The 18,263-nt window shown below is 43.0% G+C and overlaps 1 protein-coding gene across 2 annotated transcripts in view; it reads right to left on the minus strand.

The window, feature by feature from the left end:
* Positions 1 to 3,378: 3,378 nt before the first annotated feature.
* The window catches only part of LOC118786150 (fidgetin-like), a 43,176-nt gene continuing 28,291 nt past the window's right edge, over positions 3,379 to 18,263 (minus strand). For both annotated transcript variants that reach the window (XM_036541219.1, XM_036541218.1), the window contains exon 2: positions 3,379 to 5,778. In XM_036541219.1, the coding sequence (XP_036397112.1) occupies positions 3,557 to 5,770 (2,214 nt within the window). In that variant the 5' untranslated portion in view covers positions 5,771 to 5,778 and the 3' untranslated portion in view covers positions 3,379 to 3,556. The remainder of the gene's footprint in view (positions 5,779 to 18,263) is intronic.

The raw sequence follows: 18,263 nt of genomic DNA on the forward strand, positions 1-18,263 counted from the left end.
GAAGTCAGTCAATATCCAAAGTAAGTATGCACTATCTTCCGAGGCACACTCACTAATGTCTTATCAGTTCTGTTGTTACCTTTCAGTGTATAGACAGCCTTTCTGAGGTAGACTGCTCAAGTTCAAGGACAAGGACATTTTTTTTGTATTTTTTTAATACATCTTATGAATTTTTTTCATTCTTTTTTTTTTTTTTTTTTTTTAGAAATGCATGACATTCAAGACAAAATAAATACTACATGTACAATATGTAGCAATGAGGTAGAAATGGTTATAAAGAACAATGCTTGAATATAAAACAAATAAGATATTTATATATATTTATATAGACATGAAAACAACATCCTCAGCTGTTTTTGTACAAAACCTAGCCAAAAAAGGACAAAAAACATTGGTTGGAAAATAAAATTCAAGTGATTTGGTTGTGTCTACAATATGAAAAGGAATGGATGTGCTTATAACCTTGGTGTACTTCTGACGGATTTTTTTTTTTCCTGGTTCATTTTAAAAATAAATATGTACCATTGTACAGGCTGCACTGGCTCTGCCCCCCAACACTGCAGCCAGACTGACCCCACGCTGTCTACATCACGCATATCAGAGTGATGCAGTCTCATGCTCCAATACTTTATCTCCACTGACAATGGAAGTATGAGGTGACATACTGCGTTGCATCCAAAAAAAAAAAAAAAGTATGAATGCAAAGGCTTACTATCAAAGCATAAAAATCACTCTATGAAATTTAGTCTACCTTTTGTCCCATGTAGAGCAATTCCTACCTTCAGTTGTTGATGTAGGATTTATGAAGGGGTTTGTTCATAAAAAAAAAGCCTCTTAACCCCATTCTCCAAACACTGGGGAGTCTGCAGCAGCAAACAGTTAAACAGACAGAGGGCCAGCTAAATAGCCTTTATGTAAACTGCTGTCACACTCCAGTGAACACTTCACTCCGTCTGATTTCCCTTAACGCTCAATGATTCAAACATACAGACAAATCATCCATAAATACCTGTATTTTTTATATTTATAAACGACATCATGGGCTCATCTTTTTTTTCCCCTATTTGAGACCAAAACCAATCTAGTTTGAGTCCTGCAGACACAGAAATGTTACTGAATTTGCTGATTTTGGAAATGATTGTTAACATAAATTTAAAGCGATGATTTAAAAGAATACTTTATCAGTTTTATACTTTACTATCCCAAGCAGAATTTCTAGGCAACCAGCATAAAAGACAGCCTTGATCTCCATGATAACCATGAGTATGTTTCTGCATGTTTTACTATGTCCCCCCCCCCCCTTACTAGTCAGGCAAACCTAAATGAGAAGCATCACGGAAATATAGCCTTCCATGGCAATTCTAAGAGCTGAGTATCAGTTTGTGGGTCAGTACAGGGCAACAGCTATCTGAGACACGCTGGACTTCAGATAAGAGAAGTGTCAAAATATTTAGTTCAGGGGGAGTAAAATCAAAACATTTCTTCCACACCTCAATTAGTGCTGCCACTGAAAGTCTATGAAACGAAAAAAAAAAAAAAAACATGACTAGCAGTAGTAAGTGATCATTTAATGAAAAGTAAATGCAGCCGTAATAACAACGAAGCAAAGTTCAATGACAGATATATAGGAAAAGACCCAGCCATAAGGCCCTCTCTGTGCACCTGTACACTGCTCTAACAACTTTTCAGTGGTATTGAGTGGGCCTACTCAGCCCACTCTCTTAGTGCTTAGCATCAATTTTCATCCTACTTCAAGGAAATTAAACGAGAAAACAAAAATACATTCAAACACAAGGCTTTCTTTTCTCATGCATTTAACAGACTTCGCGACCTCCCCCTTTACCTCTCAGACTGCACAAGCACGTTAGCCATCACCGACAAGACAAAAAGGACAACAACGGCACATAAAGCATGATGTGTTCAAAAAGGAGGAAGGGAACGGCATGCCCCACAATCCAACAGATGGTCCTTCTAAAGAGACCGTGTGTTTTTTGGGGGAAACGTATGTACAGTTATGGAAGGAGACTTCATGGGGCTGGTGACTAACGTTTTTTTTTTTTTTTTTTTTTTTTGATAAAAAGGAAGCTTTTTTGCTCTTTCAAAAAAAAAAAAAAGGACAGAGTTAGCCTCCCAAAGCCCTCCTGACTTCCAGCCATCCTAACCTGTTCTGCTTTCAGAGAGAACTGTAGTAAACGGAGGTAGAACAGAAAGCAGGCCAAACGTGATCCTTATATATCATTGTACATAAGGCCGACAGTAGCAGCAGAAGGGAATCTCATACCTCAAAAACGTGATTGAGTTGTTTTGGGTAAACACTTTCACCTCTTTATCCCCCAGTGGGCTTGTGAATGATCTAATGGACATGTGAATGATAACTTCGATCTTCCAGGCTCTACTGCTAGTCCTCCGGCCGTTCTCGTTGTAAAAAAAGGGGGGACACGCAGCGATTCACATTTTTGTGTGGACTGGCTTTATGGCATTAACTCTTTGTCTGTGCTCTTCACTTTAAAATGTACACTTTCCATGTACTGTGAGTGAAAGCAGTTTTGTATTGAGTTCTGATAGACAATGCTGAATTCAAGAAAGCCTGGGCCTCAATTCTCAGCCCGAATCAAATAAAAGAACAAGTCACAATAAAATTCTTCACTTTAACACTTGGTAAAACACCTCTCTTCCCCTTGACTTCCTCCTCTCAATCCAGAGTACATCTGGTACATTCATTGTCATCTCCTTGCCTTTTTGTCAGACTGTTGAGGTAAACCTAATTTTATTTTTTAGATAATATGAAGTAGATACCTAATACTCTCAGCAGTACATAGTGCTTTTGACACAACCTTTTGAGGTACTGTACAAATCACAATCACTTTCCTGAGTTTTTTTGCCAACAGAACATCAAAAGAAAAAAGTACATAAATTAGGGTCAACGTCACAATTATCCTATGCGCTTTCTTCTGTTCCCACATGACGCTACAGAACAGACACAATGGAGGAATACTGTTGCTTTTACGATGGCCAACATCAGACTCTCCGATAACAACAGTAAATCACTAATTTTAGTCTCACGTTTGAAGTTAAAGCTCTTTATATTAGCACATGCCACCAATGTAGATTGTGAGGCAAACAAATAATACAAAATGATAAAGCACCACTTTAGGCACTTGTTAGCAACTAAATCTTAAGCAGAATGATATATATATATATATATATATACACACACACACACACACACACACACATACACGCGCACACACATACACACACAAACACACAGAGGGTTTCCATCCTCTTGAAGTCACCCCACTTGCACCTTTGTAAGCGATACCACCTCCTGCAGTATCAAGTGTCAAAATAAGATTTCTCTATTTGTCGTTTGCTGATTACCATCTCTCCTTTAAAGCATGCTCCTTTCAAGTCTGTACTGATGCCTTTAGGTGCCGATATCAGTGCGGTCTGTACTTTCTCCTTTCAATCTGCACTGTAATTAAACAAGGGACTCTTAATTTATCCCTCTTCCCCAGGCTGTCCCTGCCCATACTTCCTTCTCTAAAGTCTCTTTTCATTGGCTGCCCCCGTACATTTTGTTCCATTCTGTGTAAGTGTCAAGCTCTTTCTGCGATATACTGGGCTGGACTTTACAGAGAACATTCTCAAAATCCTGGTAAGTGACCGGTCTCAGCTGGCCGGGCAGCATGGCCGACAGGTCAGCACCTGGCATGCCGTGCAGGGGGCCGACCACCGCCTCCTGGCACAGCCGAGCCACGTCCAGCCCCGAGAAGCCCTCCGTCCTCTGGACCACCAGCGCCACCTCTTTGTCACTGAGGCAGTAGTTGTGCTGTGAGAGGAACTGGCTGATTATCTGGTGCCTCGCCCCGCTGTCCGGTAGGGGGACGAGGAGCCGCTTGGGGAAGTACCTCCTGAGCGACTCGTCCATCTCCTCGGGCTTGCTGGTGGAGCAGACCACCAGCACATGATCCTCAGCCGAGGAGAGGACGGCGTCCAGCTGGGCCAGCAGCTCTCCCCTGATCCGGTTCACCGGGCTCTCCTCGCTCAGTTGGGCCGACAGCAGCATGTCCACCTCGCTGACAAACACCACCGCCGGCTGCCGGCACCGCGCCACCAGGAAGGAGGCGTGGACGATCTTCTCGCCCTCGCCCAGCCACTTGGTGACGAGGGCGGAGCCGCTGAGCCGGAGGAAGGCGGCCCCCAGCTGGCTGGCGATGCAGCGGGCCAGCAGCGTCCTGCCGGTTCCCTGAGGTCCGAAGAGGAGAACGCTCCGGGGCAGAGCGGACAGCCCGCTGAACACGTCTGGCCGCAGTATGGGCCACAGCACCTCGTCCTTGATGGCGGCCTTGGCCAGGTCCAGGCCCGCGATGTCGCTCCAGTCCACCGGGGGGCCCTGTTGGAGGATCTCTGTGGTGACCATCTCCAGCAGCCGCGGGTCACTGCTCTTCAGCTGCTCCTCGGCGGGGTGGGAGGATGAGGTAGGTCCCGGCATGGGGTGGGATAGGTGCTGCCGGTGATCGTCACCGTGCTCGCCCATGACGCCTGGAGCGAACTTCCCGAAGGACTCGCCCGGCTTGGAGCCACCCGAGGAGCCCTTGGCCGAGCCGAAGGAGGGAGGGGTGAGCGCCCTGCCGGACTGGCCGCTGAACTTCCTCTGCTGATCTGACGGCATCAGCTGCTTGGTGGGCTTAAACGGCAAAGATAACACCTCAGCACTTCTGTCAAACCCATTCCCCCGGCTCGCGTCTGAAATGTTGTTGTCCGGCATTCTGTACATGGGGCTCTGAGTCGAGCGCTGTTGGCTGTAGGTGAAATTTCCATAACTGGAGTCCATTTCTCCTTGCTCTGCCATATAGAAAGCTTTTCTCTTCAGAGAGCTGGCTGAACTGCTGCTCAGAGGTGTTGGTGCAATCGGCGTGAGGTTATGGGACTGGTAGGTATAGCTGGGGAGGGTGGAGGGGGGCAGAGGTGTGGGGGCCGCGATTCCCGACGGCAGGTAGGCAGAAGGAGGGGGTGCCCCTCCCGGGCTGTACACGGGGGCGACGGCGGTCTGCGGGGGGTACCCCGCCGGAGGGTAATTATAACCGGAAAGGTTGGGGGACCCGGCGTTGTAGCTGGGCACCAGGGAGGGGGGAGGGGGCGGGGGAGGGGGCTGCAGGAGCCCGGCGCTGTGCAAAGGCGAGGGGTGGGGAGAGGGCAGTGCCGAGGCAGGCTGCCCTCCATAGCTTGAATGCAGGTAGGAGCCGTTGTAGCCCGCGGTGTATTCCTGAGACGACAGCTCCGCATGTAGGGCGGAGGCCGTGTGACTCCGGCAGTTGCTGCTGGAGTAGCTGGGCTCTGTCAGGTTTCCTGCCACGCCTGGCGAGCTCCCGATGCTGGCCGACACGTCCGCCGGCGGCAGGCCGGTGCTCGCCCCGCTCTTACTCACCGAAATGACATCCGGGACGCAGTTCACAGGGTACACCCCCTCCAGCCAGGGCTCGCCCTCCGACTTCCTCCCGTTCAGAAGCCCCGGAGCAGCGTCCGAGTAGGAGCTAAGCAGGGCCCTCTCGCCCGGACCCTCCAAAATCCCCGAGTACTTCTCGGCGTACTTCTTCAGGAGGTTGGAGGCAGTCAGTGCGGAGATGTCGTCGTTGGCCCAGGCGTACTGGTAGGTCGGCTGCAGGTGTCCCCTGTAGGACTCCGCCTTGTGTGCTGGGGAGCGTGTGGTGGAGCTGATGTCAAAGTGCTGTTCTGCCCACTGTGCATGCTCTGGGGTCCACTGCATCTTTATGCCTGAAATGCCAACAACAAACAGCAAAAACCACATTACATGCGAATTAAGCATTTCAGAATGAGGCCAGCCAAAGGCACACTCAGATACCACAACACCTAATGCACACACAGACTACAAGTGGAGACTGTACTGTGTATGACAGGTCTCTCTTTAAAAAAAAAAAAAAAAACTGTAACCTTCAAGACTTGACTGTTTTAGCTCTACCAACCTTGTCAGATTTTCCCGCACACCATCCCCTATATGTGTGTGTATATATATATATATATATATATATAAAAATATGAGGCCCTGCTGACAGATAGCATCAAGGATACTGCTCTGATTTGGGACCCAGCACCTAGTTAGCACAGTATAATGTGTGCTGCACAGAACAATATGACACAGACATTGCAGGTCACTCTATAATCCAACTCTCATCTAAAGCGATCCAAGACAGTTTGAAATCTGCTTCGCGGAGTGCAGCAAAGCAATCTCCCAGGCAGCGCTCCGCTGCCTTCATCACACAAAGCCCAGGCGCTCGGCGTGAATTACAACGGCCTCCTCTCTGCCTCCCGTTTCCTGACGTATTTAAACAAGCCGGCGCTCTTGTGTCTGTCCTGCTCTCCCTTTAGTTTCTTTCAGGGGCTCAGAAGGCTTTGCCCCCTTTAATCCCAAACTCCATCTGCAAATACCACTGTGTACACACGCTGTCATCTCTGACTCAGCATGTGATTTTCAAAGATGTCTTCTAAAGTGCAATAGGTTGGACAGTAATGACTATCTTGTTTCTTCTTCTCGGATTGTTTCCTTTAAGCCATTGACACACACACAGGTGCCCCAGCAGGCTTTGGGGCTGTCTCTCCTCTTCTCGGGGAGCGGCATCTGTACCCCGATGGTGGCGACGCAGCTGTATCAACAGGCGAACACCTCCTCTCTGTCACGCAGACTAAAGTGTGACACATAAGGACAATGCAGCAACAGGGGTGTAAGGCGACTGCCTTTTTTTTTTTTTAAATGTCCCTCCTCTCAATCTCGGCACACCTTTCCCGATACCCAAATTTACACAACTCTGGGACTTAAATGATCAGTCCAATGAATTTGGTGTGGCTATCCACGTGGATTTATTCAGCTTCAACTCATACATAAATGAATGTTCATCCATGAACACACACACAATCGTATGCACACACACATACCACAAATGTAAACACATATGCACTCATACCATGACTCCATGCATGTACACATAGACAGACATACACTCACACACCTACACACACCCACACCTACACACACACACACACACACACACACACACACACAACCTGCAGCAGCCCTCTCTGTAGAGAGAGAGGCAGCAGCGGTGGTGGCGACTGGCTCGGCTGCAGCGCTGTGTTTGTTTGGTAACAGAGCGGTGTACCGATTCCCACATGACTTCCCTCCAGCCGCTCGCCGAGCCGCTACACCAGACACTGGGAGCTAATTAGCGGGATGATGCTGTGCTAATTGTGTTAATTTACAAGGTTTTAGTCAGAGAATCGTGTGAGGGCTGGCACGGCTGTCAGGCTCCAAAGCAGATGATTAAGAAAGGACAAAGAGGGAGAGAGGGAGAGAGAGGAAGAGAGAGAGAGAGAGAGACAGCAGGAGACAGACAGAGACGGTGTGCACTCAGACATTTAACTGCTGGGATGTTGATATTACGACCGTTTCATCTGACCACTCACATGCATTAATACTGCTGATAGTGGATATGATGCAACACCATAGCAGGAGCTTTAAACTAGGTGAGGAAGAATCTGCTGGGCATACAAATATATGCAGAACTGGGATAAGGAGGCTGATTATATATATACTATATACTATACTATATATAATGCTAATTTCATAAACGAAAAACATTCATAGAATAGACTATACATTTTGCACTTAAGATGTTGTCATATGCTAATTTCTGTATTTGGCTGTGCATTACTAACCAAATTCAAAATCACAATTATGATCAACAGGTGAATTTCAATTTCAGCATTCAGAGCACTTACTAGGTAGCCTTCAAAGAATTTCTTTGTGTTGTGCAATTTTAGTTTTGTAATGTTTGTTAAATCCCATAAATTCTTTGCACCACATCAATTCTTTCTGATGGGCGTGAGCGGGTCCTTGTAGTGAAATACAGATTAAGTAATTTCAAGGGGATGAAATCCCAGACAGCCGCAGTGTACATGTAAGGGCTTCAAATGAAGTTCCTTCCCCTCGCTCATTTAAATAGATTTTTTTTTGACACATTTAGAAGCGAAATATTTAACCCGAGCCATTTCACAGCTTTATTCATAAAGGGCTTAGCAACAGGAATGAGGTTTTCCCTTCTCATTCAATACAAAAATAATGACTTTCTGTACACCTAGGAAAGGAATCAAAATGGATTTGGTTAAAGGTGACTCAAAGAGACATGCCCGTTTGGCACTAAAACATCCTAGTCATTTGAGTTAAACCACGCCAAATGATTCTTCCTTTTGGATAATACTTTCACATCTCACGTCTGCAAATTACAATACGTTTGCAGCCGATACCTTTCTGTTACATCTCATCTGTATAAAGGGGCAATTGGGAAAACGGCAGAGGTGCTTCTAGTTGAGGGCACTTTACCTAGGTTGGTGTAGATCCCTGAGCATCAAAACCATAATGAAATGGATATACACCAATGCGAAGAAAAAATGTAACTACAGCTTGAATGACTGTGAGATCAAGGAGAGATGGAAAAGGGTTGCAGCAGGAGTTGCTTTATTCTGCCAGAGAATAAAAAGAAACAGGTTATTCTTAATTCTTCACACTGCTGTAAAAACATGGAGACAAATTTATCCAACCCTCTGACCCACTTTAAATCACATGGTACACTCAATGCAACGGTCACAGTTGTTGCAAACTTTCACAGCTGAGCTTTGGTTTGGGAGCTATGTCACATGCTGGTAAAGTAGTTATGTTGCCACCTTGGTCTGTGAGACTATATATATATATATATATATATACTAGTAGGGTAGAAATCACAAGGGGACATGGCAAAGGCTGCACCAAGTTCCAACAAAAAGAAAAAAAAAGTCATAAGGGCTCAGCACCAATGATAATGGAAAGCTAATGTATTTATACTCTTATTGTTATTCACCCAATGGTGTGGGAGGCACGCAATGTTCAAGACAACCCCAGGCCTTCAAAATATACAGTTAGCAGCAAGAGGTATGATGGGATTTCTGTGGCTGCAGGACCACAGGTGCTAGGTTAAATAAATACTGATCGACAGGTTTGGGAAGTTATTAATTTAATTAGGTGACATGCCTGGAACACTTCTCAATCCTTTACTCCCATTCTATTGGCAAAAAGCTAACCAAAAGCTGTTCAAATTCCGAACACATTAACACTATTCTTCACAAATGAAGAATGTTGTACAATGTTGACAATCATAAATTTAAAATCACTCTTTAGAAAATAGAGGATATTGTACGCAAATTAGCATAATTCAATGCCTTCATTTAAAATACAGACAGCTGTATTTCTAAATGTATTCAAATTGTGCATTTAGAAAATGCAAATATGGTATAAATAAAATAGTAAATATAATTCACTTATAGTACACATCCTTTCTTTTCTTGTTTCCATACACATTTAACCCCATTTAGCAACACGGTAAAGACAGTCCATGGCTCAGTTTTAAAAGAGACTGCGAACACACACACAATCAAGTGTAACAGTTGTTCAGAATTTTTCTTCAGCCTATTCATCCAAGCAGCCTTAAGGACAGAGGTCACAAACACTATTACCGAGAGCATTAGATGGCACCACTGGGGTCTCTCCAAAAACACAAAATCCAACGAGGGACAGGGATATAAGAGTGTATTGCTGAAGCTTCCCCATCAAAACTCTCCTCTGATCCACCACTGAGTTGCACATCATGCAGTCCTTGTCATATCCAAACCAAGGGGCAGCTTTGTTGCCTACCAAAAATCATCCCAAGATAAAAATTCTCACCTCAGTGTTAAGACCAGAATCAGACCACAACCACAGCTTTTGTTATGTGAACCCAACCCAGAGCAAACAAATCATTGTTGTTCATAGTAGCAATTTTCCAGTTTGTGTTCAAGCAATTTAGGCATGTATTTTGCAAAGTCAAGGCAGCCAAAGAATACCAATTAGGACCAGTCACTACCATTGTACAATATTGTGCACCCACTTAAAGTTGCTATTGAGTGAGAGTTGAGAGTTGCTTCATACACTATGGACCACCAACTGACAGACTATTTGATGTTCAGAAAGAGTGCAATACAAACAGTTTTTTGTTTGGGGGTGGCAGGAGGTTGGGTTATACATGTTCGTGGATACACTTATGTTCTATTGTGCCGGAAGAAACTCTGGCTAACAGCATCTGCTAAATGAATGTCATGTAATTCTTGGCTCTATGATGATTTCTTTTCTAACTAGCAACAACTTCAACAAAGAAAAAAAATAAGATTAAATAATCACTCGTTCTCTTGAACACTGCGCCTGATTGGCTAATGCTTCAAGCTGGAACACATGAGGACATGTGGGGGTGAACAGCTCTGGGGGCCAAAAATCCCTCCTGAAATGTGATTACAAACATACTGGAGACAATTAGCGAGGACTTGGGTTGCTGGCAAAAAATCTATTCCACCTTCTCTCCTCAGCTCAGCGTAGTCCATCAGCTGCTTAGAACGGCTCCCTGCTTGTGTCTCCACAAACTAACCCCTCATGTTGTGTTGGTTGTGCTCAAGGGAGCAAGGTTCACTTTCAGCAGGAAAAAAAAAAACCTTAGACATGTCAGCAGTGTGTGTGTGTGTGTGTGTGTGTGTGGGGGGGGGGGGGGGGGGTGAGAGTGAGGGAGTTGGGGGGGGGGGGGGGGGAGAAAGAAACCAGGATACGTGTGGGGGTTGGGGAGGGAGGGGAAAAAAACACATTCAGAGAAGCAGTCACTCCTTTCTGTGCCAGTCAGGCCTCAAGAAACACACACATACACACACAAGCAGGCAAAACGTCCCACATCAGCTTGCACAAACCATCCAATGGAGTACAGAAAGCCAAAAGCCTCTTGCATGTGTACGTGCACAAAGAGGGGATGAAATATGTTTGTCAGTATATTTGAACTCCCCGGGTTGCATATGCATTTAAAATCCCTGGTTTTACACCGCGTGCATGACCAAACAATATCTTATAAGCATTTATCAACAAATACAGCTGCCTTTGTCTGTGTTTCAAGTGGGGTAATTAGAGAATGTACCATGAGCAGAATACATTCTCATTGGCTCCAGGGCTTAAGCTCAAATTGCACTGATTAGCAGCTCTCAGGTCACTGAAAAGGTCTTTGTATAATACCGCAATGTGCACTGGTCAAGCTGTTTCTCCCTCCAAACCCCGGAACACCAAGAGCAATGCATCCATCACCTACACTCATCTAAAAAAAAAAAAAAATTAAAAAACATTCTCAAGCTATTTAGAGCTTATTGTCCTTTACTTTGTCATTCACACATGTATTAACATCCCTGCTCTTTTGCTCTTTCAGAGTGAATTATACAAGTATCTTTCAAAAAAAAAAAAAAGGGAAATGTTAAACACAAAAGATCACTAACGCTATTGCGAGGAATGCGGTCTCCTCAACCTCAAAGCCCTGGACCTAATCGATTGAGCGCCACGCTGCTTAAGGTGTCGAGATGCGGTTCAAGCTCTGAAATTCTGAATCCGAACTTCAGCAATTTTGAATAATGCTATATCTCCCCGTAAGTTAGTGCATTATTTTTAAAGAATGGAACACTACAGTGGTGGCCATGACGTGTGAGAAGGCACAGGGCACCCGCTCAGAAGGCACAGGGCACCCGCTCAGAAGGCACAGGGCACCCGCTCAGAAGGCACAGGGCACCCTTGGCAGACAGCAGACGGATAGACAGGGAGACATCAGACACCCCGGCTCACTTCAGCTCTGCAGTATTTACACCATGTTTGCCCTGTTATTGGATCACTGCTATTGGGAAGAACGATCTCACAAGAACAAGGCTGCAGCAGTGTTTTTGCAAATGATCTTGAATGACCTATTGAAAGGACAGACATAAGTCAGGTGCTTTATATTTAGAATAATTAGTGATGATTCAGGGCATTCTGCAATATGGAATTATAGAGAACAAAAGGATGAAGTTCAGTAAGACAGCCACACCATTTTTAGTGGAATGCCTTATATCAAAATATTCTAAATATATACTGATTTAATGCATTAAATAAAATGGATGACAAAGTATTAATTAAATGTGACTATATTTATGTATATAAGTATGTGAATATGTATTTGTTATACTTGTCATTGTGAAATAACATACAGAATGTTTTGCATGTGTGTTTAGATTTCGGTGCACTGAACGGAATTAAAAGCTTTATTCCTTCCAGGTTTCAAAAGGGGAAAAATATGACTATGTCTTTTCGCGCGCTACATTTGGAGACAGTGAACCATAACTCAAAAGAATATCAAACTACCATCTCACCAATGCCACCATAAAAAAAAAATACTTGCACTGCATTCAATTTGTAGTGCATTTAATTTCTGTTAGTGCCATCATTACCAAAGAAACTAGAGAAACAGAGAAGCCGACCTTTTCGGGAACTATTAATCTGGGTAGCCTTTGCTGTTTTTAAGCAAACATGTCTGTGGCTCTGCTCTGTCTACCCAATTTCCCAGTGCGCAAATTGGTCTGCCGCTTGCACAATTCTCTATTCATTACTGGGCTGCTGAAAGGAAGCATGGAGGTGGTGGAGCTTTTCTGTGTGTGCAATGCCTTCTAGCACATTTTCACAGCATCAAGGCAAAGACTTCTCATACTGGTTTTTATTTACGGATCCCCCCCCCATCTTAATTTATTTATATGTTTCAATATGCATTTTTATGTGTGTGGTGAAGGGGGGGGGGGTGTTGAAATGAAACCTAATCAGGCTATTACTGTTTTCACCAATTTGCAACCTCGAAAGATGCTTATTATTTAAGTGTTTCATAAGGAGCTCTAGAATAAAAACATGCATGTGGTGAGCGCAGTCAGTCTTAAGCCCCAGGAGCTGATGAACAGACTGCTACACTGCCACTGTTGAACTGCACAAACTTGAGCTTTTCTAAAACACAAACAGTAAAGAGACAAAAAGCCCATCTTCAGAACACATCATGAGAATACTTCCATTTATATTTTGCACACATATATGGAAGAACCTTTATTCTGATGGTACAGTGGCTACTGAGATATATTACAAAATATAAAAACAGTTACAATATTTACAAATATACATCATTAAAAAAATATTCATATTGTAATTAACTTGGTAAGGGGGGAAAAAGGGGGGAAAAACTAATTCAATCAGCTGTGCTAATCCATAGGCAACTGGACCAATTCATCTTATATATCACGTTAAGACCATGTAAAGTCAATTTGGCAATCCATGCTGCAGTCATTCAAATGAATCTTAAAGACCAGGGGCACCGTTTAACCCCTAATTTAGTCAGATATGGGAGTTAGTGTCACTGTCTTTTTCCTTTGGATTTGCTCTTTAGCGTGACAAGCTGAACGTGTGGCCCGACTGACTGTTATGCTGAAGATTGATGCATCATGTGTTTAACTCTGTCAGGCATTCAGAGGAATAACCCACAAATGCAGATGACATCCCTCAGGCCCTCACCTTAAGTGATGCAACAGACCTGACACAGTCACACAGCCGCAGACAAACATATTGGCACACAGTAAGCTAATTTAATTAAGTACTTGAAATACTACTAATTTGCTAATTAGCCCTTAATGAGTGTCACAGAGACCACAATCCATATCATTTCACTGTGGTGGGTAATTGACTCAACTTTCAAATATTTCCATAAAAAAAGAATATGTAGCAAAAACAGCACCCATACATGACAACAAAGGCGTAATAAAATAATGGTTAGTGTATCTAGGCAGTTTAATACACAAGCCAGACTGGAATCACTGCCAAATTATGACGACACCAAATTCCAAATGATGCCAAGTGAAATCCTATGGAATAGATAAAAACATTTTAAGAGTTAGTTTAAAACATAGTCATGCATATATGTGACCAGAAAACAATATTACTGTTGAAACTCCAAGACTACAGACTGGAAAGGCATGGTATATTGCCAGCATTCATGTGTTCACACGCCCTCCTGGGGCACCTTCAGGATTTTATCAACATAAAAATGTTTAAGATGTCATGTTGCTGACGTGTCCTAAAAAAGACCAGATAAAAAAGAACAGGAAAAAATCCTTTAACAACATTCTGACAAATTAATATTTATCCCTACTGACAGCTGTTTTTTTTTTAATTGCAGACAGCCGCTGTTTTTCTTCTGAAACTCAGAATAGTACATACAGTACTCCCTATGATGTGGGTCATTTCAATCTAGCCACTGTCCACTGGTCTACCAAGAGCACAAACTCCATATGAAATGACTAAAAAGTGTGAAGCATTAACTTTCTGTCGACAGATGTTCAAAGGCATTAGAAAAAAATATTTAATCTGGGGGATACACTGGAGAACTCAGTGGGGGGAAAAAAGACATGCGGAGTGGTTAGTAATCTTAGGAGGCCATAAACTCGTACCAATCACATGATTCTGACAAACCAGGGGAAAATAATTCAACAGGAAGATTGTAAAAAGTAGCAAGACACATGGACCCCAACTCCCCTATTAATCCCAGTGTATCCCACTGCACTGTGTTCCAACAGATGAAAAAAATCTAAATCAAATCTTATTTTATATCCCAATGTGAAAAGTGATTCTGTGGAATTTAACTGAAGGATGCATGCATAAATCATCATCAAATATAATCAAAAAGTGCATTAAGGTTATGCACAAAATTATTGCAGAAGGCCCAGGAGGAACAAAAGACTATTGATCCAAACACATACCTACATATAATACACTGAGGGTTAGCCACTGAAGGCTACACCTGTTCCAGATTGTGTTGACTGTAGGTATACACTGATCAGTGCTGTCCAGTTTAAGGAACTATGTCTGAATCCATAGTAACGCCTCTTCAGACAGCCTGTCTCTGATTAAAATTAAGTGACCCAGTCAATGAAATGTGCACGAGTCATTTTCACCTATGGATTCCTCCACAACACCCTAGGGCTGAGCGATTCCCCTTGGTCTGCAGTGGAAGAGTAGGCCACAGGCCTTTAGTCTTTTTTAAATCATTTGAAGGATTAGACACATTACTGATAAAAAAAGAATACAAACTGGAAAAAATAAAACGGTGAAAAACCTGTGATTTCTCAGTAATTCAACTTTACCGGTTGAATAGTTCTGCAGTTGCACTTTTAAATCACAGAGAGACATACGGAGAGAGAGAGAGAGAGACAGACATACAGAGAGACAGAGAGGGACAGAGACATACAGAGAGAGAGAGAGAGAGAGAGAGAAAGACAGACATGCATAGAGAGAGAGGGAAAGAGAGAGACAGAGAGAGGGACAGAGAGAAGAGAGAGAGAGTGAGAGAGAGAGAGAGAGAGCGAAAGCAGAGGAGAGAGAGAGAGAGGGGGAGAGAGGGAGAGAGAGAGACAGAGAGAGAGAGAGAGAGAGAGAGAGAGAGGGAGAGAGCGAGGGAGAGCAAGTGAGAGAGAGAGAGAGAGAGAGGGACAGAGAGGAGAGAGGGAAAGAGAGAGACAGAGAGAGGGACAGAGAGAAGAGAGAGACAGAGAGAGGGACAGAGAGAAGAGAGAGACAGAGAGAGTGACAGAGAGGTGGAGAGAGTACTTGCCACACAGTGCAAACCCAAGGGCCGGAAGTGGAAATGTATACACTGCCGTTATCATTAAAGTAGTCCGAGCATCAGTCAGACAGTCAATTTCCTGTGACAAGACCCCTCTTTGTAATCACAGTAATATTCATGATGCTATTCTCAGGGAAGACACTGTGCACACGTCGCCCGCTATGACAGAGCTGTAATCATTTCAATCTAGTAAACACCTATTATATGTTTCAAAGCAGCTGCTGCCTGGACTGATACAATGTTCATTTTCCCTTCCCACGGAACCCCCTGCCCCTCCTCTCCTGCAGAATCCCCCCGAGAAAGCAGGAAAAGAATACACAAGTGCCTCACGGTGACATTTACCTCAAACATCTGTATTACATTATTATACATGTATACAAGTGAACAATTGTTCACTTGTATACAGAGGTGTTTATTCCAGTACAATTTTCATTTCGATACAGTGTTTTAAAGAAGATTAAGTACTTTTTAAAAAAGCCATTCCAACATGGTGTCTGTTTGCATGAGTGAGTGCATTCACAGCTCTGAGAGATGTTAAATCCCTGTTTAGGGATGAGCCGCAGAATATTCGATCTCTCGAATATTCAATCATGAGTTCAGTAATCGAGTACTCAGAGCTGTAATCGAAGATATGTCAAATAAGGAAAAAAGGAGGAAAAATCCGATTTTACTCTCTCATTAATATTCATGGAGGCAGCCAAAGAACCACACAAGGCAATTCACCGACACAAATTCTCCTGCCTGAGAATGTGAGTGAATACAGGATCTCTAAGAAGTTAGTCATCATTTCACAGAAAGGGCTGGAGCTTCCAACAAGCACTTTGAGAAGAAAAAAAAAAGCCACATTCGATTATTCGAACATCCAGTCTTGGGGCCAAAGAATATGCAAATATCAAATTAACACAGATGCAAATCTAACCTTGGGTTCATTGACATGTCAGTCACATTCAGATCCATAGCAACTGACTCACTGTGTTTACTTGTTTGTTCCGTAATTAAAATAGATTTCATTGTTGAGCACTCTTTCTAGGATCACATGAATCCTATTGATTCTATTATTGTTAAATGGCTGTGCCATGAGCTTGCTTTCTTCTTTGTTGTCGATACTATTTCAGGAAAGGAAACACTACTTCTTTGTCATGAAACACTCACTCATGAATTGCAAAGTATTCTGAATCAAACTGCTATGTTTCTTTCATAAACTAAACTTGTGATGATGCGTCTCAGAGTTAAGAACAAAGTACCGTAGCAGAAAGACTGAATGCCATTCACAATCTGTAAGTGGAAAGCTGTGTTCACATGGACTTTTTGCAAAGCTTTGCTGCTTGCTGGAACTCACTGATTTTGAATAGGATCACTGTCTTCTCTCTTGAAACTTTGAAAACAGGCATGTGGTTCTGAGCCTTCCCACCACACTTTGAGTGCACTGGAAAGACCCACCAGCCAGTCGGCATACAGATGGGGATCTCTTGCATGATCTTTTGAATTTCCCTCCAAAATGTGCAATGAGTTTGATGTCCACTGAAACATGCCGACATAAGTGGCCCCTCACTTCAACAAGCGCTTTGTTTTGTAGACCGCGTGAATGCACCATAACCTAAAACGAAACCTATTAGCACAAGAAAACCTTTGACTTCATCCACAATCATTCAATCTGTATCAATACAGTAAGAAAAGTATTCTCTGAATGGCGAAGACATTGTGTCTACAACGCATATTTCACTGTGGTAATTAAAAAAACATTTCAAATTCAGTGCCTTCTGAAGTGCCCCCTGAATATGACAGATGCATTGTGTTTCAAGCACAGGCAATATATGTGAGCACAGACAGCTGGGAGAGTAATGACTACCCATTATCTTATATTGCTAGCAATAATAATTTCCAAGTGTCTCATTTCAGGAGGATTGTCTATTGGACGCTTGGAACAAAGCCTTTCATATTTAATCCAATATGACTACTTAAAGGTCATTACAAGAGATGAGGGCATTCACAGATGGTGTGTGAGAGACCTCTCTTTTTTGTGTCATTTTCAAACTTTACTGTTAAGCCTTTCAAAACCTTAACGGACAACTATCAGTAGTTACAGCAATAAATAAATAAATAAAAACACATGTAATATATAAATAACATACAATAAAGATGATGTAATAATTTGGTAATTTATTATTAATAATTCTTATTACAATTCATTAATGATAATGATAATTATAATTCTTAATTAGAACATCTGGGCATCAAAAGTTTGAGCTAATTAGAATAGAAATTATATCAGAGGTGCATAGGTGTGGATTCTCTTATAAATGAAAACTGTATATTATAAAAATACAAATGAATGATTCAAGCCATGGACCTTCAGATATCTGGAATTTTATTTTCAAAAGCATTTTTTTTCCTCAGTGATCTAAGCAGTGTGTGTTCACACATAAAACCCAGCTGACGGTGAAACACGCTCTTCAACTGTACAACACAGCGTCACTCTCAAAATTTAAACTGAATCGTTATAAAGCCCTCTCCCGTCTCGCTACCCGTGGTTGCTACCTTTCCTCCAGAGAGTCACAGCTAGGGAGTAGAAGCTATTTGCAGTGACCATTGCTTGCTCTTGAATAGTGAGAAATGTGTGTGGAAGTGAATGAGCTGTCACCTTGCCAATACAAAGCCTACTCAGTTCTCATTGTTGACTGCTGTGGAAGGGGAGGC

The sequence above is a fragment of the Megalops cyprinoides genome, chromosome 11 (assembly GCF_013368585.1).
Source record: "Megalops cyprinoides isolate fMegCyp1 chromosome 11, fMegCyp1.pri, whole genome shotgun sequence".
Taxonomy (NCBI): domain Eukaryota; kingdom Metazoa; phylum Chordata; class Actinopteri; order Elopiformes; family Megalopidae; genus Megalops; species Megalops cyprinoides.